This window comes from Molossus molossus, unplaced genomic scaffold (genome assembly GCF_014108415.1).
Source record: "Molossus molossus isolate mMolMol1 unplaced genomic scaffold, mMolMol1.p scaffold_m16_p_3, whole genome shotgun sequence".
Taxonomy (NCBI): Eukaryota; Metazoa; Chordata; class Mammalia; order Chiroptera; family Molossidae; genus Molossus; species Molossus molossus.
Genome location: NW_023425366.1, coordinates 129,633,101 through 129,658,274, shown reverse-complemented (window position 1 = coordinate 129,658,274; position 25,174 = coordinate 129,633,101). Strand labels below are relative to the sequence as shown.

The 25,174-nt window shown below is 54.1% G+C and overlaps 1 protein-coding gene across 1 annotated transcript in view; it reads left to right on the top strand.

Moving 5' to 3' along the window:
- VWA3A (von Willebrand factor A domain containing 3A) overlaps positions 1 to 25,174 on the top strand; it is a 55,601-nt gene that overhangs the window by 22,961 nt on the left and 7,466 nt on the right. Inside the window, exons 14-30 of the mRNA XM_036279775.1 lie at positions 812 to 892; positions 1,334 to 1,428; positions 5,988 to 6,107; positions 8,022 to 8,096; positions 8,285 to 8,429; positions 8,834 to 9,029; positions 10,499 to 10,569; positions 13,544 to 13,696; positions 14,768 to 14,858; positions 15,283 to 15,393; positions 15,935 to 16,032; positions 17,060 to 17,185; positions 18,433 to 18,541; positions 20,511 to 20,655; positions 21,276 to 21,420; positions 24,117 to 24,268; positions 25,008 to 25,128. Coding sequence (XP_036135668.1) covers positions 812 to 892; positions 1,334 to 1,428; positions 5,988 to 6,107; positions 8,022 to 8,096; positions 8,285 to 8,429; positions 8,834 to 9,029; positions 10,499 to 10,569; positions 13,544 to 13,696; positions 14,768 to 14,858; positions 15,283 to 15,393; positions 15,935 to 16,032; positions 17,060 to 17,185; positions 18,433 to 18,541; positions 20,511 to 20,655; positions 21,276 to 21,420; positions 24,117 to 24,268; positions 25,008 to 25,128 — 2,034 coding nt within the window. The remainder of the gene's footprint in view (positions 1 to 811; positions 893 to 1,333; positions 1,429 to 5,987; positions 6,108 to 8,021; positions 8,097 to 8,284; positions 8,430 to 8,833; positions 9,030 to 10,498; positions 10,570 to 13,543; positions 13,697 to 14,767; positions 14,859 to 15,282; positions 15,394 to 15,934; positions 16,033 to 17,059; positions 17,186 to 18,432; positions 18,542 to 20,510; positions 20,656 to 21,275; positions 21,421 to 24,116; positions 24,269 to 25,007; positions 25,129 to 25,174) is intronic.

The window sequence follows — 25,174 nt, the reverse complement described above, 5'->3', positions numbered from 1 at the left end:
AGACATGGAAGGATGAATGAGTGCAAAGATGAGTGGAAAGACAAGAATAAAAGGGAAGAGGTGTGTAATACAAGCAGTAAGTGGATGAATAGCTAGGTGGATGGAGTAATAGTTGAGGTATGAATATGATGACTTGGTGGAGGATGGATGAACAAGATGAACAAATTTGATTTTCAGAGTGTTCATGAAGGCCCATGTGGGGTTCCCAAACCTAAGAATCCATGGTCAGTGTGTTTTTAAGGTCTCTTACTCTGCTATCACCAAACCGCCAACCATATTTTATTTTTATTTTATTTTATTTTATTTTATTTTATTTTATTTTATTTTATCCTCACCTGAGGACATTTTTCCATTTTTTGTTCAGATAGAGTGGGAGGGAGAGAGAGGAACAGAGAGAGAGAGAAACATCGACGTGAAAGGGACACATTGAGTGGCTGCCACCCGCACGACTCAACCAGGGCCGGGGACTAACTGCAACCGAGGTACATGCCCTTAGCGGGAACCGAACCTGGGTCTCTCTGGACCGCAGGCTGACGCTCTAACTGCTGAGCCAAACTGGCCAGGGCTCCAACCATATTTTACAACAAAGATTTCACTGTTCGAAAGAGCCCCCCAAGGCGGCAGCCCAACTTGCTGTCTGGCCTGGTTCGGTCCAGGACCACTGTCCTGACGGCCCTCTGCTGCCTGCTCCAGGCAGGGCAGTGACCTGGTGGCAGATGTGGTTAGAGTCTCAGTGCCCAAATTGAATTTAAAATTCCTCCTCATGGTGCTTCCATTCACCTGCGCTCCCTCCTGGCCACACTGAATGCAGAAGGCAATGGTCCAGTTCCAGTGGCATGATGGGACCGTGAAGAATGTTCACGTGGACCTGCCCTTCCTCTACGAGTACCAGGTCAGCGATGGGTACAGTCGGTCCGAAAATGGGGTGCAGGAAGGGGGGATGGGAGGAAGGCACCGGGCCACTGACTGGATTCTCTCTTGTAAACAGACTGTGCTCCTCCCACAGGCCCCTCTGGGGCTTCTCCACCCCATCCTACCCCAGGCAGAGGCCTGGGTGCCTCAAGCAAAAGCCTCTAATCCAAAAAAATCAACAACAAAAAAGCCTCTAATCCTTTGGGACAAGATCTACCTGCTCCCCAATGTGGGACAATTAAATACTTTGACTTTCCATGGTCTTATGGCAGATTCTCCCGTGATTTGGTGGAACGTTTGTACCCAGGGCTTTGACACACCATCCCCAAAAGCCAACTGGAGGACACCCCTTCTCTCTCAGACCCCTTAATCAGCCACCCTTTGTGCAGTGACTCACCCTGTGTGGCCCATGGGTTTGCAGAAACAGCTCAGCAGAGCTATGCGGATGTACGAGAGACGGATTGAGTGGCTCTCATTGGCCAGCAGAAGGATCTGGGGCACCGTCTGCGAAAAAAGGTACCTTTCCTTAAGCATTATTTTTGTCCTCTGTGGGTTTGGTGTGTGACAGAGAACTTACCCAACTCATGGGTTCCCAGTTGGTAGCATCAGAATCCATCACTTAGCCTAAGGATCAGCAGAATCTCTGGAGGAAAAAGTCACCACCATCATCATCAACATCAATATATTATCATTGTGTCACTCAGGATTCTTTCAGTTAAGAAGCAACAGAAACTAGGTGCAAATTAGCTTAAACAAAACATGGAAGTCTGGTTAAAGTAACTGAAAATTCCAGAATAGATTTGCTAGCTGTCTTCAGGCAAGGCTCGATCCAGAGGTTTGTGAATGTCAGAAATCCATCTCTCTCTCTCTCTCTCTCTCTCTCTCTCTCTCTCTCTCTCTCTCTCTCTCTCTCTGCTTTCTGCTCTGATGGCTTTGTTTTCAAGCAGGCTTTCCCCTCCAAGTGGCCCCCAATTTACTTTGTACCAATTTTAGCATTCCCAGTGCTTGAAGCAAGGGCCCATCCATGAGCTCACCCTGGCCAGGGTGGCGTGATGTTCTGATTCCTTAGGGTCAAACACCCACTCTCAAAGCTCGGAGTAGGGTCAGCTCTACCCACAACAAATGGACTGATAAGGAAAACTAGGATGCTGTCACCAGAAGAGGTAATGGATGCTGAGTAGGGAGAAACAATGGATATCCATTATAAACATTGTTCTCATTCCATACCTTATTTGATAGGTTATCTTTACAAAATAGTATACTGTGTAATGCTGTACATCTATTATATCCTTTAATTCTTTTTTTAAAAAATATTTATTGTTGGATGTAAAATGTATTACAGATGTTCCACATTTTTTCCCCATTGACCCCCTCCTCCCCACTCCCGCCCCCCTCCCACCTTTTCCCACACTGTTGTCTCTGTCCATTGGTTATGCAGATAAATTCTCTGGTTTATTTCTTCCCACTCCCCCCAGCCCCTTTCCCTTTGAGGTTTGTCAGTCTAGCAATGAATTTGTGCTTCTTAATCCCTTCACCTTTTTCACCCATTCCCCCAACCACCCTCCCATCTGGCAACCAACAAAATGTTCTCTATATCTATGAGAATGTTTCTGTTCTACCTGTTCATTTTGTTTGTAGATTCCATTGTTGTTTTTTTTGTTTTTGTTTTTGTTTTTTATCCTCACCCGAGGACATTTTTCCATTTTTTTGTTCAGGTAGAGTGGGAGGGAGAGAGAGGAACAGAGAGAGAGAGAGAAACATCGATGTGAAAGGAACACATCGAGCGGCCGCCACCCGCACGACCAACCAGGGCCGGGGACGAACTGCAACCGAAGTACGTGCCCTTAGCGGGAACCGAACCCGGGTCTCTCAGGACCGCAGGCCGACGCTCTAACCGCTGAGCCAAACCGGCCAGGGCCCATTGTTGATAGATATGTATTTATTCCCATTTTGTTTGTTCATATATTTTATCTTTTTCTTCAAAAAGACCCTTCATCATTTCATATAATAACGGTTTGGTGGTGATGAACTCCTCTAACTTTTCCTTGTCTGGGAAACTCTTTATATGGCCATCGATTCTAAATGACAGCTTTGCAGGATAAAGTAATCTTGGTTGTAGGTTCTTGGTTTTCATCACTCTGAATATTTCTTGCCACTCCCTTCTGGCCTGCAAAGTTTCTTTTGAGAAATCAGCTGACAGCCTAATGGGAACTCCCTTGTAGGTAACTAGCTGCCTTTCTCTTGCTGCTTTTAAGATTCTCTCTTTGTCTTGAACCTTTTGCATTTTGATGATGATGTGTCTTGGTGTGGGCCTCTTGGGGTTCATCTTGTTTGGAACTCTCTGTGCTTCCTGGACTTGTATGTCTGTTTCCTTCACCAAGTTAGGAAAGTGTTCTGCCATTATTGTTTCAAACAGGTTTTCGATTTCTTGTTCTCGCTCTTCTCCTTCTGGCAACCCCAAGATGTGAATGTTGGCATGCTTGAAGTTGTCCCAGAGGCTCCTTACACTATCCTCATTTTTTTGGATTCTTTTTTCTTTTTGCTGTTCTGATTGGGCATTTTTTGCTTCCTTATATTTCAAATCAATGGTTTGCTCCTTGGATTTACGTACTCTATTATTGAAGCTGTGTAAATTATTCTTTATTTCAGTTAATGCCTCCTTCAATTCTAACTGTGCATCCATGATTTCTGACTGGTCCTTTTTTATGCTCTTGAGGCCCTCACTAAGTTCACTGAGGTTCTAATTAAGTTCACTGAACATTCTTATAAGCAGTGTTTTGAACTCTGCATCTGTTAGGTTGCTTATCTCCATTTCGCTTAGTTCTTTTCCTAGGGTCTTGTTCTGTTCTTTCATTTGGGACCTGTTTCTTTGTCTCCTCATTTTGGCTGCCTCCCTGTGTTTGTTTCAGTGTACAGTGATACCTCGGTTCTCGAACATAATTCGTTCCAGGAGGACGGTCGAGAACCAAATTGTTCGAGAACCGAAGCAATGAAACCCAATAGGAAATAATGGAAACTGGATTAATTCATTCCAAGCCCCAGAAAATGCCTATTTACTGGCCTAATTTGTATATAATATGTAGAAAAACATAAGTCTCAACAAGAAATAAAAGTGTACAGTATGTCTAAGGGTTAAATTCAGTGTAAAGTGTGACTCTCTCCACAAAGCGTGACTCTCTCCACAAAGCGTGACTCTCTCTCTGCACTCACACTGATGACGCAAGCAAGGCGCGCTGGGCCGAATGAACACCATTCGGCTCAACTCGGCTCATCTCGGAAGTTCGAGTTCCAAATATTTGTTCGGATTCCAAGACAAAAGTTTCTCGAATCTCCTGGTCGAATACCGATTTGGTCGAAATCCGAGGCGTTCGAGAACCGAGGTATCACTGTATTACTTAACCAGAGGTATCGGGCTAGCTGAGACCAGATGCTGCTTGTTTGAAAGAATTTAGGAAAAACCTGAAGCAGGATCCAACACCAGCCAATCCTATGGTAAAGCAAGTGGCAACAGCTTGGGTGGGCCTGAAGGTTGGGTGGGGCGGGGCCTCAGGGAGTCACCAGGGCGGGGCTACCAGTGTGAGCCAGGTTGCTGGAGTCCAGATATGGCTTCTGTCTGCCGCCCCAGGGAAGGGCTCACCAAAGGAACAAAGGCCTCTGACAGCACGTTTGTCCCGGAGAAAGCCCCCTCTCCAGACCTCGCTCCAGTGCCAAACAGCTCAGTTCTTCCCTGTATGTCTCTGGTGCCCCTCGAGCTGCCTCCCCTCCAAGCTTAGAGGGAGAGAGTCTGATAAGTCTGTGCACGGGCCCTTTAAGGAGCCGCCTGGGGCTCCAGCCGCCTCAGCCTCCCTGAGCCTCAGTTCCCGCTGGTTTTTCCAGCCAGAAGTGATGGGGATTCTCTTCCTGGCACTGGAACCCTGAGCGGGACACCTGGTATGGGACGGGGACCCCTCAGTCCTCAGGAAGGACCTTCCCAGCCGAGGTGTCCTCCTGATTTTTATCCGCCACACGTGGGTGTGGGACCAGCCCGTCCCCTCCGCCCCTCCTACCAGTCTCGATGTGGCTGCTGCGTTAATTCCGTAGTTGTACGACTTCCATTCAGCTTGATGTCAGGCGGTTTTGAATGATGGTTGTTCTGTAGTTTAGTTGTAACTTTGATGTGGTTGTGGGAGGACGCGATACCGCATTTACCTACCCGCCATCTTGACCGGAAGTCTATCTATCCTTTAATTTAAAAAAAAATATTTTTTTTTTTTAAATTTTAGAGAGACTGAGAGAAACATCGATGAGAGAGAACATTGATTGGCTGCCTCCTGCATTCCCCCACTGGGGATCAGACCCACAACCTGACCGGGAATTGAACTGCCGACCTCTTAGTGCATGGGTCAATGCTCAACTGCTAAGCCACACTGGCCGGGCTATCCTTTAAATCTTGACTCATCCCTATGAGTAATCTTATTATAAATAATGTAGTTTATAGTAAGCATACCAAGGATCAGAGAGGTTTTGTGACTTGCCTAAGGCCATACAGGAAATGGGACTTGAACCAGGGTCTTCTGATTCTAAATCCAGTAGATTTTTTTGCTATCTATAGTTGTCTCAAAATGAGAACGGAGGGAGGAGGTGGGATGTAAGGTTTGAAATAGTGAAAGGAGAAAACTGAATGGGGCTAAACATCATGAAATAGAGAAGGGAAACAAAGAGATACATTTCCCCAGAAGCCCAGAGACACAGAATTCCAGGTCTAACTTGCTTACCTTGTTTCTGTTCTCCCTTCAAAGACCCCAACTTATAACAATATTGAATACTAGTGCTTTAAAACAAGGAAAGGTGTGAAAGGCTTTGTATGCCCCTTACACCATCTCTAGCATGAGGCTGTTCCATGGCAGGACCCCTGAGACAGAAGTCTCCATGACCCCTAAGTCTACCTCTGTTGACCTCCAACCGCGGAGAAAACTTTGGCCAGCTGTGAACTCGGCATGTGAAGTTCCCCTGGAAACCACTTTAAATAGTAAAATGGAACAAAATGAACACTATCTGAGAGATTCAGTTCTCCTAAAGCTTGTGTTTCTGTGTAGGGTGGTTATACTGCTCGATATCTCTGCGACCAATTCCATGTACATTATTCATATCCAGCACTCCCTGCGGCTTCTGCTGGAGGAGCAGCTGTCCAACAAGGATGCCTTCAATGTCATCGCGTGAGCCCCGGGTCCCGGTGGGGAGGTCGGGGTGCCCGGCATGGCTGCTGGCCGAGGGTTCCTCAGGGCACTACACAAGACGTGTGAGCACCCGGCACCCTGGGCCACAGGCCTCTGCTTATCTGATTCAAATGATCTTGTTTGGGGCATTGAATAATTAAATGACTGCAGAACAGTCCCACTGGAGAGAAGGTAATAAGCAACCCCAAAACACACCGCCTGATCAGCCAGGATAAAATAACTCCACCCATTGCCCCATTTGGCTTCCAAGCTGATAAACACAAGAGAGAAAAAAGGGCCCCAGCCATGCCCCGTCATAGCTCCTAACTTGGGTTTGGCAAGCCACAATATTTAATTTAGGGCTTCAATTCAAATTTTAATTTTTGTGTAGCTATATATAATTAAATTATATAGGTATAAATATATAAAATAATATACATGTAAATATCTCAATTTGAAATATAATTGAATTTTAAATATTTTATATATATTTATATATATTTTAATTATATATAACTATATATTTAATTTACATATAACTAAGTTATATAGTTATATATCAATATATACATAGTTATATACGTATTTTAATTGCATACCATTTTATTTTACTTTATTTTATTTTTCTTTATTGATTTTGGAGAGAAAGGAAGAAAGAGATAGAAACATCAGTGAGAGAGAACATGCACTTCCTTCATGCCCCCCACTGGGGATCAGGCCCACAACCTGGGCATGTGCCCTAACTGGGAATTGAACTGGCAACCTCTTGGTGTATGGGTCAATGCTCAATCACTGAGCCACACTGGCTGGGCTAACTAACTAATTAGGAGAGACAGAGAGAAAAGGAACCCACTTAAACTATACATTTTTTTTTTAATTCCTTACCCGAGGATATTTTTCTGTTTATCATCAGATAGAGTGGGAGGGAGGGAAGGAAGGAGAGAGAGATGGAAAAAAACATCCCAGGGATGAACCAAAATTGAGGTATGTGCCCTTGACTGGAATTGAACCCACAACTCATTGGTCTCTGGGCTGACACTCTAACGCTCTAACCGCTGAGCCAAACCAGCCAGGGCTTAAACCATACATTTGTCCACAACTTCACATCTAATAGGGAGTATTCTAAACCTATTGAGTTAGCAGTTAATGTTATATATAATTCTGTACCAGAGCCTAATCTTTTCTTAATAAATTCCAAGACAAAATGCTTAAAGAAACATTTTAGGCAATGTTTTTATTCATTTATCCATCTATTCATTCATTCAACAAGCTGTTATTGAAAGCCTGCCACGTACCAGTCACTGCCAGGCATTAGGCACGCGGAGGTTACAACACAGCACCCGCCCTCGGGAGCGCAGGGCCTCGTGCGGAGGCAGGCGCGTGCACGGCCGCAGAAGGGGCTGGCCATGAGTCCAGGCGGAGGAATCCACTTGAACCGGGGAGGAGTCACCTTTCCTCTGATGAAGGGGATGAGTCCTCTTCTCGTGGATTTAAGCTCTGTCTCATAGGAAAGATGAGATGACCCATATTAAAAACAAACTGGTCCAGAGAGAAAGTGAAAATGTGTTGTGAGCATGAATCAGTGCTATGGGGGTTAGAAAAGGGAGAAAGGACCCCCTTCTTAGTGGGGGAAGTTCCCACACACAACACAAGGCGCCAAAGCACAGCAGGAGGGGAGTCTGGCCAGGGCTGCTCTCAGCTCTGTCTCCACTGAGGGCCCAGCTCTGCCTGCTCCCTGACTGTCCCAGGACTGGTCATGACCAGCAGAATCTCAGCTGGCCCAGGCCGGTGACATCTCAACATTTTCGGGGTGTGACCAGGATTTTGGCCTCCTCTGAGCCTGGGAGCCCGAGGGGCTAGGCACAGAGTGGACTGACCTCCTGCCTAAGAACAGGCCCTCCCCTTTCCTCCCAGGTTTGGAAGCACGATCGAAAGCTGGAGGCCCGAGATGGTGCCCATGAGCCACAACCACCTGCAGAGTGCCTGGCGGTAGGCGGTGGGCAGGGCGGCTCCTGCTGGGTCTCAGGCAGCCTGGGTGGGGCCATTTTCTCCATCCCCCTCTCCACTGGGCAGCAGACTCGCTGCCCTCTGACAGACATGGGTATGAATCTGCAAGCAGCTGCCTCCTGTTCCTGGCCTCACCCTGGCCTCCCTCCGCATGGCCTTTCCTCATCCAGGTGGGCCCTGGCGCTGCACTGTGAGGGCAGCAGGAACGTCCTTGGTGCCCTGAGGAAGGCTGTGGAAGTGGACTTCAAGGACAAAGACAGACAACAATCGCAGGGCATCTACCTCTTCACAGGGGGCATCCCGGACCAGGACATGGTAGGTGTTTTACGTCCTGGACATCCCCATTCTTCAGGACCCCACATTGTCCCCTAGGTGGGCACCCAGCAACTCTCCAGCATGGTTTATCAGACTCGACTTCCATGTGTAGGAGAATCACCTGGGGATGTTGTTCAAATGCAGATCCTGGTTCCGAAGGTCTGCCCTGGGGCCTGGGAATCTGCGTTTCTAACAAGCTCCCAGGTTGCCTTGGTGTCACCAGGCTCTCGGGTCCAGCTCCCTGGCCGTACCCAAGTAGGAGAAAGACATTGTGACCCAGGTCACTCGTCTTTCTATCCTCAACACCAAGAACCAGCACACAGTAGGCCCTCAAGCATGAGGATCAGGCGGAACTGACCTGAGGCCAGCAGCTCCAGGAGCCCTCCGCCCTCTCTCCCCCACAGCCCACGCTCAGCGCCTACATGGCTGAGGCCTGTGGGGGCTGCGACCTCCAGCTGAACGTGTGTCTCTTCTACGTGGGGGAGCCACAGATGGACACCACGCCCCCTGCCTGCTACGCCAGCCGCACCGACACAGCCGCTGCCTACCGAGAGGTCACCCAGGCCACTGGCGGCCGCTTCCACTGGTTTGGAGACACAGGTGCGTGCGTGCTGGCTGGTTCTAGTATCTCAGTGCCAACATCACTCCCGGGCCATAGATGTGGCCCAGGAAAGCTGCACGTGGAAATCACATTCAGAAAAGGAAAACCCTTCACACACTGGGTGTGTTCACTGCAGGCGGCGGGGGTGTGGCCACACGGCAGTGGGCGTGTACCCGGTGCTGCACCTGCGTGCTTGAAAGGAGTGAAGTGGCACCTCACACTACCTCTGTTTCACTGTAATTTTTTTTTTTTTTTTTTTTTTTTTTAATCCTCACCCGAGGACACTTTTCCATTTTTTGCACAGATAGAGTGGGAGGGAGAGAGAGAGAGGGAAACATCGATGTGAAAGGGACACATCGAGTGGCTGCCACCCACACGACCAACCAGGGCCGGGGACAAACTGCAACCGAGGTACATGCCCTTATCGGGAACCGAACCCGGGTCTCTCCGGACCGCAGGCGGATGTTCTAACCGCTGAACCAAACCGGCCAGGGCTCACTGTAATTTTTTAAGTAAAAAAAGAAAAGTAAAACTATTTGTTGCCCTGGCCGGTTTGGCTCAGCGGTTAGAGCATCGGCCTGCGGTCCAGAGAGACCCAGGTTCGGTTCCCGCTAAGGGCATGTACCCCGGCCCTGGTTGGGTCGTGCGGGTGGCAGCCACTCAATGTGTCCCTTTCACATCGATGTTTCTCTCTCTCTCTCTCTCTCTCTCTCTCTCTCTCTTCCTCTCTCTCCCTCCCACTCTATCTGAACAAAAAATGGAAAAATGTCCTCCAGTGAGGATTAAAAAAACCAAAAAAAACTATTTGTAAATACTTCAGAATGTCAGAGCAGGAAGGACACTGAAGGTCCCTTAGTTTTGTACTTCCCAAAGTGGGAATGTTTACAACTGGTGGGTGACCAGACGTAGTACACGGAACAGAGGAACACATTTTTTTATTATGATAGTTGTGGGGGATCAGAGTATGCCACCCCACAATACACTACTTGTGCACAAGAATCACTGTGAGCTGATGCCACAAAGCTCTCCTCCCCTCCCCTCACATGGCCTGAGTGTGGGACACAGGTGCTAAGTGATTCGACCAGGAGCTAAACCCCGGCAGGCCAACCTCAGGGTCTGTCTGCTTAGTCATTATATTCTGGTTTCTCTTGAGCTAGTCATCAACGTTCACTACAGATACCAGCACTTTACATGGTCCCGAGCAGGTGATTTCTTCCGCTGGAATCCCAGAACCCTGGCTCCTCACCTTCTCTCCCTGCGGGTGCGACTCTCACTGGTGCTAGGGCTGTCCGGTGGGTGAACTCGCTGTGACCCCAGTGCACTGTGTCAGGGTCGGGGCTGGTCAGCTTAGCCCATTAAGACCCCACCGTAGCCCTTCAGCTCAGGCACCTCCACGCGGCCCTGCTGGGTACCTCCTGTGCCCGGTACCTGCACCCCTCCCCGCACTCACCATGGGCTTTGTTTCCAGGCATTTACGAAAGTGATGACATCAACGCCATCAGGTCTGAGATGGACAAGGCTCTCAACTACTCCCAAAAGGTTTGCCTTGGGGTGGGGCAATGACCGTCCTGGCTCCAGGTTGTTTCTGGGACGGGGTGCAGAGCTCCACACACCAGCCGGCTTAAAACAACAGACATACTCTCAGTTTCAGAGGCTCGAAGTCTGACATCAGGGCTGCAGGCCATGTTCCCTCTGAGGACTCTAGGTGGAATCCCTCAGTGGAAGGTGGTGTTTAAGAAAAAGATCGGGGCGGGGGGGGGGTCAGAGGGGGGAAAAGGAGAACCATCTGTAACAAAAATAAATTAATTAATTTAAAAAGAAAAAGATTAGCCCTGGCCAGTTTGGAGCACCGGCCTGTGGACCAGAGTCCCAGGTTCGGTTCCCGCTAGGGGCATGTACCAAAAAAGAAAAAAGAACAGAAAAAGATCATACTGGATGCTCGTTAAAGTCAAGGAAAACTTTATGCGGACCATTGCAATGAGCAAGAGCAATTGGACGCCGGACACAGCCAAGACAGCTGGGGATTCTAGCCAGTGAGCACAGCGACAGGGTCATGGCGGGAAGGCACTGAGAGAAACTAGCTAGCTCGCAAGGCTAGGGGACTCTTGCTAAATGGACTTAGCAGGATGTGTGCTGAAGGGGGCCCAGGACTTAGACATCAGGGAGGGGGGCGAGGAACTTGATCAAATATCAGGGGTGGGGATTCTCACTGAACTGATTTAGCAAGAGTGTTTGTTAAAACCGGGTTTAGCAGGCGAAGGGGAAGCCTAGTTGAGAAGACAGCTCAGAGGAGCCTGACGAAAGTCTGGTCAAGAGCAGGGTCCCTGTCACCGGCAGTCCTTGGCACCCCTTGGCCGCGGCAGCGAGCTCCATCTCCATCGGCACACAGCTGCCCCCTCTGTGATCCATGTCCTTCTCCTCTTGTAGTGAGACCAGTCATTCCAGACTAGGGGCCTGCCTTTCTCCAGTATGGCCTCGTTAACTAACTTCCAAGTGCGGTCACAGTCACAGATACCAGGGGTTCAGATGCCAACCTATCTTTGGGTGACAGGATTCATCCCACATCAGCTTCCCAACTCACGTCCCGATCCACTGACCCCCAAGGCTCCAGATGAAACACGAGGGTCTCCTGTAAGTCACTGGTTTCAGTCTGTGAGCTGTACAGTCCGGCCTTCTTTGAGTTCCTTGAGCATGTGGAGTTCACTCCTAAACTCAGGGCCTTTGCACCTGCCATGTACGCTGTCTGTCGTTCCCTCCCAGACCGTCCATGGATGTCCCTTCCTCCAGGAAGGGCGCTGCCCAGCTCGAGGTGGGAGCAGAAGGGGCGAGGTCTGGTCAGCAGCATTGAGAATGGGAGTGAGGGGTGCTCATGAGACCATTCAGGGGAGAACTGAACACACTTGTGGCCGACTGTACGGGGTCAGGGAGGAGAAGAAATCCCGGAGTAACTCCAAGGCACTCATGGGGGACATGGTGGGCAATATGCCCATGACCAAGAGAGAGAGAACAGGAGGGGGCAGCATGAGGGGGGCGCCTGGGACAGGGTGAGTTTATGGGGCCAGTGGACAACAAGCGGAGGTGTCTTTCAGATGGTGGGAGAAGGTAAGGGCCGGGCAGTCACCTTGGGGTTGGACAGCGAGCAGGTAGGTGGCCGTGGCCAGGCCTGTGAAGGAGACTCAGCCTGGCTCGCACTTGAGTGACTGCCAGTTGCAGAACACTGAGTTCCTGGGGGGCAGACCACCTCTTCACATCCTTTTTCTCCCTGGAAGGGCCCCTCAATGTGCCTCCCAGAAGGACCCCTCTGTGTTGTTTCTGTTAATACCCCTTCTCCTCATCCTGGCCAGTTTTGTTCAGTGGTTAGAGCATTGGCCTATGGCCGGTCAAAGGCACATACCTAGGTTGCAGGTTTGAGCCCCGGTCCCGGATAGGGTCGTGCAGGAGGCAGCCAATCTATGTGTCTCTGTCACAGCAATGTTTCTTTCTATCTATCTATCTATCTATCTATCTATCTATCTATCTATCATCTCTTCCACTCTTTCTAAAGGAGCCAGTGAGACAATATCCTCAGGTGAGGATTAACAAAATAAATAAATAAAACCCCTTTTCCTCAGGTCCCTCATCCAATAAACTCATCACAAGATATATGGGCAATAATGACTTAACGCACCCTTCCTAGGACGTCATTTACACCCCTGTGGTACCTCCTAATGCTTTGGGTGAGAATAATCACTGGAGACCTTCCAGGCAGCTGAGGAACCCAGTGGGACACTGTTCTGCCGGCCAGCTGGCCTGGCACGCAGCCAGCTGACCAGCGCGAGTGGCTGTGGTCCGCCCAGGGAGGGAGCACTGCCGTTGGAGCCGTCCCCACCTGTGTGTGGGCAGGTCCCTTAAACACAGAGCTTCGGTTTCCTCATCTGTGACATGGCACCTGCCCGACCTGGTTGGAGGGTTTGAGATGCCCAGTGCTCAGTGCATCCCCAGCCCTCCACGCATGGTACTTACTATTTTTCTTTATTGGTTTTAGGGAGAGGGAGAGAGAGATAGAAACATCAATGAGAGAAAACATCAATTGGCCGCCTCCTGCATGCCCCCCACTGGGGATCAGGCCCACAACCTGGGCATGTGCCCTGACCGGGAATCAAACTGGCGACCTCTTGGTGCAGGGTCGATGCTCAACCACTGAGCCACACCGGCCGAGCATATGGTACTTATTATTAATGGGATTGACCCACAGGGCCTCTGTCCTGACGCATTCTAGAGGCAGAAAGAGGAGTGCAAGGATCCTAGTAGATGCTCCTGTGTGTGTGAGTCTGTGTGCTAGCGTGTGTGTGTGCTAGCGTGTGTGAGTGGGTGTGGGTGTACGTGGGTGTGGGTGTACGTGGGTGTGAGTGTATGTGTGTGTGAGTGTGTGAGTCTGTGTGCTAGCGTGTATGTGCGCGCGCAAGTATGTGTGAGTGTGTGTCCTGCGCGGTAGCACCCGGTGGCTGGGTGCTGACCACCCGTCCTGTTTCAGTGCGCCTTCCTGGTGTCCTCCCTGAAGAACCAGTGCAGGAAAGCCCTGGGGAGCGCGGCCCTCCCGACAGGAAAGCCGAAGATGCTCAAGCAAAGAAGTCAGCCCAAGAAACCCAGTCCTTCCGAGCCCACGCCCCCCGCGGCAGCCAGAATGGTTTGACTCCCTCCCCAATAACACACAGGCCGTTGTTCCCACCGTGTCTCCTGGTCTTTCCTAGATCTTGCAGCAGCCTGGGCCAGGGCCCGGGGGGCGAGGGCAGGGTCCTCAGGGGTGAGTGTCCCGTGGGGGCCTCCAGCCTGGGCCTTTACAGAGAGGAACTGCTCCGGGCACCTGCTTCTCAGGTCTGGGGGCCCTCTGGCCTCCCCACTCCCACCTTCGGCTCCGCCTGGCTATCCCAGCTTTGACCCCTAGCTGGGTCCTGAGGATCCCAGGGAGCTGAAACGCCCTGCTGTGGGCAGGTGGGCTCCTCCTGGAGGGTCTCTCAGGAGCAAAGGAGAGGGTTGGGGCATCGCATGGGCTGCCGCTGCCCGAGGGTAGGGCTGAGGGGTGGCCCTGGAGTGTTTGTCTCCAGCATAAAACACCCACCTCAGCAACCAGGAGGGGCCTCTGGAGGCCCACTGGGGAGTCCCAGCCTCCATGAGCGGAAGGGACCAAGAACCCCGCCGACTCCTCAGCCTTTCACCTACGGACAGGCCCCGCGGACCAGCACGTCTCTGAGGACACTTGTCCCAGCCAGCGTGTGGCTCGCTCGTCCCTGGGCTGTTCTGGGAGGGCTGTCCGCACGGGCTGGGCTGCAGCAGCCTCCCCGCATTCCCCGGCCTCTGGAGCCGCCTCAGCCGACTCGAGGAACTAGGCTGCGCAGGCCTCGGGCCTTTCCCAGCGGCTCCCCCAGAGTCGTAGCAGGCCCGTCACCTCCAGTGTGTCCAGTAATGACAGGCCCCCCGACACAGGAGGTGCGCAGTAAGGCAGTTACCTGAGGCCACCTGTGGGCTGGAGGCCCAGCGGAGGAGGAGCGGGTGACTGGCGCGTCCACACACGTCCTTTTCACCTCGAAGGCCAGAGTCCCTCCGACCCTACAGCAGGAGATGAGGCAAAAACGTCTGCGGGATCTAGTCCCCTCGGCCCCACCCTGCAAAAGGTCCTGCTTGACAGACTGAGGCTGGGGTGACCGGTGCACCTGCCACAGAGGGTAGGCACTGATGGGGAAGACCGCCTGTTTTTTAGGGCGCTAGAGATGGCCCTGCCCGAGACAGCAGTGCCCCCGGGAAAGCTGGGACGTGGCCTCTGCTCAGGGGCGCAGCCGGCATCCCACCAGGTGAGGCCTGGGTGCAGGGCGGGGGCACATGGGCGTGACCTCATGACAGGGACCAAAGTGATCAGTGACCACAAGTCTTGATTGTGCACCAGCCCTTCTGCGAAGACTGTCCCAGGTGTCACACTCGATCAGTCCCCCATTTTCCTGATGAGGAGTTGAGGCTCAGGGGAGTAAGGACCAGTGCCAGCTGTCTGTGGCAGGCATGGGTGTTCTTAGGAAAGGACCCAGCTCCCAGCACCTCAGAGCACGTGTCCCACTCGCGACGTCAAAGACATGGCAGAGGGCTCGGGCAGAGGCCCGGAGTCCATGGGACCTGGGTGGAGTCTGCTCTGCTTACCGATGCTGCAAACTGGGGGACAGCGAGGACACATTGAGATGGGGTACAGAAAGCATCCACTCAAGCCACAGGCCACATGTCCTCTAGCTGCAGCCCGGCCAGCCAAAGAGGACTCTGGAGCCCAGAGGAGGAAGGCCACGTCGAGGGAAGCAGAGGTGGCCCTTTCGCTGTTCTATACAGAGACGGGGAACAGTGTGGGTAAGTCGGAGGACAGGGAGTCTGGGAAGCCCCTTGCCCTGCGGGACCTGTAAGGTCAGCGGGCCCCATGGGGAGGAGACCCCCCCACTGTCCAGGACATGGGCAGCAGTGCCCTGGTCCAGGCCCCTCCTGATACCACCCTGGTCTCCCAGACGAGGGAAGTGGACTCAGTCTTGACACCGGCAAGAGAGTGAGGAGAGTCAATACTGAAGGTGTCCCGCGGTCCCGGGGGCGCACTCCCACTCAGTCCACGAGAGGCGGTGTGGGCGCCCCGGGCGGGGTGGGAAGGGAGTGCAGATGGCCCCAGCCAGCCTGCCTGCTGCAGGTGGTGCGGAGCGCAGGAGCCGCTCCGCTTGGAGGACAGAGGTCCCAGCAGGCTCGCCCTGCCCACCTCATGGCCTCCCTCTCCCTCTGGCAAACTGCTCCCAAGGAATCTCACATGTGACTTGACTGACAGAGAAGCTGACATGAAAGGGGACCGGTGGGGACAGGGGAGGGAAGGGAAGAGATGCACGAGGGAGCCTTACTCCGCTTCTCCCAGGCTCAGTGTACAGGAAGTACCCTCGAGGAAGGCGCGTGAGAAGGACGAGCTCTTCCGTCGAGCTGCCCAGAAAGGACACAGTCTGCTCGAGCCAAGAGGTACGAAGCTGTCTGCACCAGCACACGGCCCCCAGGCAGCTCTTCCTTCTCCAGCCGTTACCCCTCGGAGGCCGGGCACACTGGGAAGTGAGGACAGACCTGCTCACAATGAGCGCTAAGGTTCACTGCACCTCGGTTCAAGACCGAGTGTGCCACCGCCTCCAGGGTGACCGTGAGCAAGTCCTCAGCTACGTTTAATCTCAGTGTCCTTGTCTGTAAAATGAAGACAGTTGTACGTATTCAATACGATCAATGACTAACGGAAGTATATTTTGTGTAAAGTTCTTAGTGGTGTCACATCCTTCTGGTTGCAAGCAACAGAGATCCCCCATGTTCGTCCAGAAGGTAGAACACCTTTCTTCCCTCCGCCATCCGGTGAAGTCCGAGCTGGGTCCGCACTGGGCCAGCCCTGGGGACCACGCTCTGACTGCTTGGAGCCTGCCTGTTCTGTAACCCTCATGACAGAGACTGAGCGTGTCCTGATGGGATCACAGAGTGAACTAGGCTGATCGGGGTTTCCACCAAGGTGTTGTGGGGGAAGACTGAAATGATGTGGAAACAGCAGTGTCCACCAGCCTAGGGAGCAGCAGTACATGGTGTTCCCTGGAGCCCATATTCTTGTGCCCCTCTCCGGCGCCGGGAAGGAGGCTGCGTGCGGGCGCTCTCGGCGAGGCCCAGGAGCCCGCATTGCAAACATGAGACAGATTTCAAAGAGGATGTTTTGTTTTTTAATATTTTTCCCTTATCGATTTTAGAGAGAGGGGAAGGGAAAGGGAGAGAGAGAGAGAAACATTGATGAGAGAGAACATTGACTGGCCGCCTCCTGCACGCCCCCCACTGGGGATCGGGCCCACAACCTGGGCATGTGCCCTGACCAGGGATAGAACCAGTGACCTTTTGGTGCAGGGTCGACGCTCAGCCACTGAGCCACACCAGCTGGGCCAAAGAGGAGGTTTTAATAGATGAGTCAGACAGTCATCCACTTCTGCCTGATTACCCAAGATAATACTTCTTTTCTTTATTCTAGTGGATAGCAAATTATGGGCTAAAAAAACTGAAGATGGAGATCTCCAGACACATAGGTCGCACGTGCCCTCATCGACGGTCAGCGGCGGCCAAGCACTGCAGCATCTTCCCCAGTGTGGAGCTCCAGGTTGGCGGGGGAGGGGGGGGTCTCCCCGCCCAGTCCTGCTCATCTCAGTCACAGGTGACAGTGGGTGCTGGGGAGAAGGCACGTGAACACACGCACATGCTTCTGTTCTTCCTGCCAGGGGGGCTGTTCTTGGGGCACAGGACAAGCAGAATCCTGCTGCAAGGAGAGGAAGCCCCGCCTCATTCGAGGGGCTCCCTGGGTGAGAGGTGGAGACAGGCTGAGAGCACAGGGCAGCAGCTGCTGGTCCCGCCCACAGGCTGTCACCGGTGCTGACGACGGAGCTGGGAGGGTGCACAGGGTGCATCACGGGGCGAGGGGCTCTCTCTGGTTTCTACCTTGGGGCTGTTTGCTCATTGCACTGACAGGAACGTGCCCAGTAGTGCACATGAAAATCTAACTGTGCTTGTTTAAAGACCCCGTTTTCTCTCCTTGCCCTTTTATACGTTATCCACATGAGATGAAACTAAAGCCGAAAGCTGCTGAACTCAGAATTATCCACCAGAAAATGTGAGGGAGTGTGACCATGCTGCCCCTCCACCCAGGGTCACCTTCTGGTGTGAAATCCATGGACCTCCCATCCTCCCGTGAGGGTTTTCTGTTTTAAAATGTAGAGACACTGTATGTATCAGTGCAGTGACCACATTGGCCACAGAACTGCCAGGAACCAGCCAGGAGCGCAGAGTCCCTGAGTCCAGCGGTGGGAATGAAGACAGCGACACGGATGTGGGGTCAGGAGGACTGTCCTCAGCAGGATCAGCCTCGATGTGCTTCATTACATGCCTTTTATGCCTCACAGCAGAAGTTTAATGATAAAAGAAGATAGGATCTTCTCAATGTAGTGCCCAGGCTACAACAATGCTGTATAGAATTAGTTTGCCTTGCGGGTAACAGGAACACCCAGTCTGTTATCTCAGGCATTTCAAGGTACACTGGGTACACTTAGCCCCGAGCTGCACAAACACAATGCAAGCCCAATTCCTTGAGATGGTGGGGAAGGTCGAGTCTCTGACTCAAGACCCCCAGGCTCTGTGGACTCTGTCAGACAGTAGCTGGCTCCCAACAACAAACCATCATCCCAGTTCCCCATTCCACCCTAGAATGTCTAGTAATGCAATAAAAGAGCTTCAGAACAAACAAAAGCATGTGCCCCCCATTGTGGGGGACTTGTGAGCCAGCGGACAAAGTAGTTGAGAAGGTGGCGATGTGAAGACCGGTGATGGGCATCTGCGGGGCTCTCGTTAACCCAGGGGGTGGTGAGACACGTTCAGTGGACACCCAAGGAGGTGGATGCGTACATCACGGGCCTGGAGAAGGTGCTGAGACGTTACGTCCAGAGGCTGCAGTGGCTGCTCTCTGGTGAGCCTGCCTGCGGCCCTGGAGGGCGGGGGGGGGGGGACCCGAGGGGGACTGGTGAGCCTGCCTGCAGCCCTGGAGGGCGGGGGGGGGGGACCCAAGGGGGACTGGTGAGCCTGCCTGCGGCCCTGGAGGGCGGGGGGGGCCTAGTGGGACAGGAAACTCAACCTCAGGGACTCCAGGGTCAGTCCTGCCCAGGCTGGACACTCACAAACTGTTAGGTGGGGAATTAGTCCAGGAGGGTCATCTGGTACAGCATGACTCCTGGGTTCAGAGGTCAGGCAAGGCACTGGATGACAGGGAGGTGGACCAGGGGCCAAAGAGCACCAGAGAGGACCCAAGCTCAATTTTGTCTTTTTTTTTTTTTTTTAATCCTCACCGGAGGACATTTTTCCATTTTTTTTGTTCAGATAGAGTGGGAGGGAGAAAGAGGAAGAGAGAGAGAGAGAGAGAGAAACATCGACGTGAAAGGGACACATTGAGTGGCTGCCACCCACTCGACCAACCAGGGCCGGGGACAAACTGCAACCGAGGTACGTGCCCTTAGCGGGAACCGAACCCGGGTCTCTCTGGACCGCAGGCCGACGCTCTAACCACTGAGCCAAACCGGCCAGGGCTGTCTTTTTTTTTTTAAGGAGATGAAATATATATATTTGACTTTTTTTTTTTTTTAGAGAGAGAGGGATAGAGAGAGAAACATTGATGACATAGAGAAAAATCTACCAGCTGCTTCTCACATGCACCCCAACCGGGGATCAAACCAGCCACCCTTGGGTGTACGCAACAGTGCTCCAGCCGACAGAGCCACACTGGCCCAGGCTCAATGGGCCCCGTAGGACTTCCCATGGAGGCGATGGGAGGGGTCCCGACAGGGAAGAGCACCGGGCCCCTGGGAGAGGGGAATGGATGGCGTTGGCTGAGGGCCAGGCTCACATCGCAGAAGACGGTGTGCTGGGGGTTAGCAGTGGTCTGAGCATCAAGCCCAGGGGCCAGGCAGAGGCCAGAACTGATGGGAGGGAGCTGGGCTCCGGGGCATGGTGGGTTCCTGGGGCGGGAGAGAAGGAGGCAGGAGCCATGTACAGAGAGCCTGTGTGGGCCACACGGACCTGTGTACGGCCAGCGGCCCAGGCCTCTGCGGTAGACCCTGGTGTTCACAGCCCACGGGCAGGGCATGTGGGATGACTGCCCCTCTCCCTAGCCCCTGCGGAGGTGGCGGTTAACAATCACCTTAAAGCATAGATCAGAGAGCTTGGGTGTGAGTCTCAGTGGTCACTGCCAGTCTGGGTGACCCTGGGCAAGTCACTGGCCCTCTGTGTTACCCCAATAGATCCCCAATCCAGCAACAACCTCTCCAGCTTTCTCTCCTGTTCCTCTCTCCGTGGGCCTCTGCCGTTCCACACGTCAGACAGGCTGTGATCCTCAGCACCCCCCTTCAGTTGTAGCGTGGCCGCCCACCCGCATCCCTCCAGCTCCGACCCTCCTGTTCCGTGCTTCACCCACACTGCAGAAGCCTTGGCACAGCACGTGTCACGCCCCTGGCCGGCCGGCTGCAGGCCCCGAGGGCAGGCCCTGCTCACCAGGCTCAGCTATTCCTGCGGGTCCGTTGGTGGACTCTGTGCTCTGGGACATCTTTTCCAGCCCCAATCAATACTGGGCCGCTGCTCAGTCCAGTCACGGAACTAGAGGGATGAGGAAGCTCAAGCCAGGGCAGTTGTAACCACTGAGCAAGTGATCACAGGCAGAGCCCCAGCTGAGATCTCCATCTCCCAAAGCCCAGACCACCGGCCGGCCCTGCCCTAGGACAGCCGGCCCCTCCAACACCACAAAGGCCACCCCTCAGGGGCTGGTATCTGATCAGTGGTCAGTCAGGCAATGGGTCATTGCAAAACCATGAATGTGGCAGCTACAGTGAGGGAAAGCAGCCAGGAGGGGGACCCTCACGCCTTCCCTGCCCTCCCACCACCCGGAGCAGGGAGCCGCCGGCTGTTCGGTACCATTCTGGAGAAGCGGGTCTGCATCCTGCTGGACACCTCGGGGTCCATGGGCCCCCACCTGCAGCAGGTGCAGACAGAGCTGGTGCTGCTCATCTGGGAGCAGCTGAGGAAGCACTGCCACAGGTGAGGGGCAGGAATGCGGGGCCCCTGGCCAAGGACACCCCCCTCCCTGTGCCGTAGGGCCAGGACGTTTCTGAAATGCTCTGATGAACAGTGTATCTGTGGGAGCAACGTGGGTTTCAGAAGTCCTGCGCGGCCCCGGGCGAGTGCCGGCAGAGGGAAGGGACCACCCTGAAGGGTGCACTTGAGCTGAACTTGGTTTTTAAGGGACGGAGGCAGCGGTTGGTTGTTCCCTCTACTCAGAAGGTCCGACCCTGAGGGGACAGCAGGAGCCTGGTCCCGGGCTGGGACTCATTCTTGAGTATTTACTAAGTACCCCCATGCCTGGTTCCACGCGATCCTCACAGTGACCTGAGGCAGTATTCTTATCCCCATTTTTTCAGAAAAGAAAGTGACAACTCAGGTTAAGCCATTTGTCGGAGATCACACACCCTGCGAGAGGCTAAGGGAACATAAATTGACCTCAGTCTGCACCCAGAAACTTGACTGTGTCTCTCTGTTCTCGGGAGTCCACAGCCCTCTCCTGGGGTGCCCTGACAGGCATGTACAGTCTGTCGGAGGTCACTTCACCAAAACTCAATATAGACTGGCATGTTCTGACCAATCTTTCTTCCCCTCCCCAGCTTTAACCTGGTCAGCTTTTCAGAGCACCTACAGCTGTGGCAGGACACCCTGGTGGAGACCACAGACACAGCCTGTCGCGAGGCCACGCAGTGGGTGACCCACCTGCACGCTCAGGGCAGCACCTCCGTCTTGCAGGCGTTACTGGCAAGTTCCGGCCCTGAGCCTGACCTGGTGGCAAGAATAAATGGCATCACTTTGTACACAGACACTGCAGACGCCTTAGACTTCACTGTGTCAGATCCCGTACGCAGACACTGCAGACGCCAGAGTTCGCTGTGTCAGGTCCCGTACGTGGACACTGCACACGCCAGAGTTCGCTGTGTCAGGTCCCGTACGCGGACACTGCAGATGCCAGAGTTCGCTGTGTCAGGTCCCGTACGCGGACACTGCAGACGCCAGAGTTCGCTGTGTCAGGTCCCGTACGCGGACACTGCAGACGCCAGAGTTCGCTGTGTCAGGTCCCGTACGCGGACACTGCAGACGCCAGAGTTCACTGTGTCAGGTCCCGTACGCGGACACTGCAGACGCCAGAGTTCGCTGTGTCAGGTCCCGTACGCGGACACTGCAGACGCCAGAGTTCGCTGTGTCAGGTCCCGTACGCGGACACTGCAGACGCCAGAGTTCGCTGTGTCAGGTCCCGTACGCGGACACTGCAGACGCCAGAGTTCGCTGTGTCAGGTCCCGTACGCGGACACTGCAGACGCCAGAGTTCGCTGTGTCAGGTCCCGTACGCGGACACTGCAGACGCCAGAGTTCGCTGTGTCAGGTCCCGTACGCGGACACTGCAGACGCCAGAGTTCGCTGTGTCAGGTCCCGTACGCGGACACTGCAGATGCCAGAGTTCGCTGTGTCAGGTCCCGTACGCGGACACTGCAGACGCCAGAGTTCGCTGTGTCAGGTCCCGTACGCGGACACTGCAGACGCCAGAGTTCACTGTGTCAGGTCCCGTACGCGGACACTGCAGACGCCAGAGTTGGCTGTGTCAGGTCCCGTACGCAGACACTGCAGACGCCAGAGTTCACTGTGTCAGGTCCCGTACGCGGACACTGCAGATGCCAGAGTTGGCTGTGTCAGGTCCCGTACGCAGACACTGCAGACGCCAGAGTTCACTGTGTCAGGTCCCGTACGCGGACACTGCAGACGCCAGAGTTCACTGTGTCAGGTCCCGTACGCGGACACTGCAGACGCCAGAGTTCACTGTGTCAGGTCCCGTACGCGGACACTGCAGACGCCAGAGTTCACTGTGTCAGGTCCCGTACGCGGACACTGCAGACACCTTAGAGTTCGCTGTGTCAGGTCCCGTACGCGGACACTGCAGACGCCAGAGTTCACTGTGTCAGGTCCCGTACGCGGACACTGCAGACACCTTAGAGTTCGCTGTGTCAGGTCCCGTACGCGGACACTGCAGACACCTTAGAGTTCGCTGTGTCAGGTCCCGTACGCGGACACTGCAGACGCCAGAGTTGGCTGTGTCAGGTCCCGTACGTGGACACTGCAGACGCCAGAGTTGGCTGTGTCAGGTCCCGTACGCGGACACTGCAGACGCCAGAGTTGGCTGTGTCAGGTCCCGTACGCGGACACTGCAGACGCCAGAGTTCGCTGTGTCAGGTCCCGTACGCGGACACTGCAGACGCCTTAGAGTTCGCTGTGTCAGGTCCCGTACGCGGACACTGCAGACGCCAGAGTTCACTGTGTCAGGTCCCGTACGCAGACACTGCAGACTCCTTAGAGTTCGCTGTGTCAGGTCCCGTACGCGGACACTGCAGACTCCTTAGAGTTCGCTGTGTCAGGTCCCGTACGCGGACACTGCAGACGCCAGAGTTGGCTGTGTCAGGTCCCGTACGCGGACACTGCAGACGCCAGAGTTGGCTGTGTCAGGTCCCGTACGCGGACACTGCAGACGCCAGAGTTGGCTGTGTCAGGTCCCGTACGCGGACACTGCAGACGCCAGAGTTCGCTGTGTCAGGTCCCGTACGCGGACACTGCAGACTCCTTAGAGTTCGCTGTGTCAGGTCCCGTACGCGGACACTGCAGACGCCAGAGTTGGCTGTGTCAGGTCCCGTACGCGGACACTGCAGACGCCAGAGTTCGCTGTGTCAGGTCCCGTACGCGGACACTGCAGACGCCAGAGTTCGCTGTGTCAGGTCCCGTACGCGGACACTGCAGACGCCAGAGTTCGCTGTGTCAGGTCCCGTACGCGGACACTGCAGACGCCAGAGTTCGCTGTGTCAGGTCCCGTACGCGGACACTGCAGACGCCAGAGTTGGCTGTGTCAGGTCCCGTACGCGGACACTGCAGACGCCAGAGTTCGCTGTGTCAGGTCCCGTACGCGGACACTGCAGACGCCAGAGTTGGCTGTGTCAGGTCCCGTACGCGGACACTGCAGACGCCAGAGTTCGCTGTGTCAGATCCCGTACGCGGACACTGCAGACGCCAGAGTTCGCTGTGTCAGATCCCGTACGCGGACACTGCAGACGCCAGAGTTCGCTGTGTCAGGTCCCGTACGCGGACACTGCAGACGCCAGAGTTCGCTGTGTCAGGTCTCTGTGTCTTCCCAACCACTCGGGAAAGGGGTGACTGCTGCTCTCATGTCACAGAAGACGAGAGGCTCAGAGAGATTTAGTGACCTGCCTGGGGTTGACCAGCCAGGAGGTGAACTGGGCTCCTTCTCCTGAGTCTCGGGAGCTTTGTTGTCAGTGGTGGGCTGGAAGGGGGCCTCTCAGTTAACAGACAGGTCTCTGGGGGCTAGTCAGACATTTTCCTTGGGAACAGCAGGCCGTTCGTGTTTCCCCTTCCTGCTGAGACCGCCCCTGAGTCAGACCACCTACATGCTCTTCCAGAAAGCTTTCAGCTTCCACGGCGTGGAAGGGCTGTACCTCCTCACTGACGGGAAGCCAGACACCAGCTGCAGCCTTGTTCTGAGTGAAGTGCAAAGACTCAAGGGGGCCTGCGACGTGAGAGTACACACCATTTCCCTGGGCTGCACAGGCAGGTGGGCACGGGTCGGCTGGGCAACTCGCCAGTCCAGGGGCACCAGTCAGACCCAGAAATCAGGAGGTCCTGGGCAGAGTGCAGGGTGAAGGCCTCTCTGCACCTTGACCTTGCCCACAGCGGGTGCTCCTGACAGCCAGACGGGGCGACTTGCCCAGATTCCACAGTCACAAGGTGCACTTCCCCCACCTCCTGGGAGCACGTTTAGGAGTGTTTAGGGGAGAAAGTTGAGAGTAGCATTGTTGTGGTTATTTTTATACGTGATCATGAAAGCATGTGTTAAACAAGAGAGATTTAAGTACTTCAGAAGAAAACGTTAATATTATTGGCAAACAGTGTGGTTCTTTAATGTGTGATTACTTAGGTGCATATTTTATCTCTGTGTCTAAACCATGAGCTCCATAGCGGTCCCGCTGTGCTGCTGGCAGCCCTGACTCGCAGTGCGCACTGGATGGGTGTGCAGTTAGGGGAGGGCTGGAGAATGCTGCCCTGCGCTCCGAGGAGTCCAGTCTACGTGGTGACACTGTCACGTGAACCTGCTTCACCGGGCATAGCTGCTGCCACCGCCCAGACTGGCTGGGAGAGTGGGCTTGGTGCCGGCATGGCCAGATGGCACAGAGCCTCGGGTCCGAGGCCCACTGACCCACAGGCTCCGCATGAGTCTCCCACGCTGGGGGCTCCAGGGACCGGGCCTGGTGGGTCAGTGGTCCTGGCCCCAGCCCTCTCCCTTCCTCCCGCAGGGCAGAGGCTGACTTCCTGAGACAGCTGGCCTCCCTCACAGGGGGGCGCTATCACTGCCAGGTGGGTGACGACCTGCTCTTCCAGATTCACCGCCTGCTCAAGGGCTTCCTGGATGAGAGGGTAGGTGTGCAGCTCCTGAAACGCTCGTAAGAGGTACACACACATG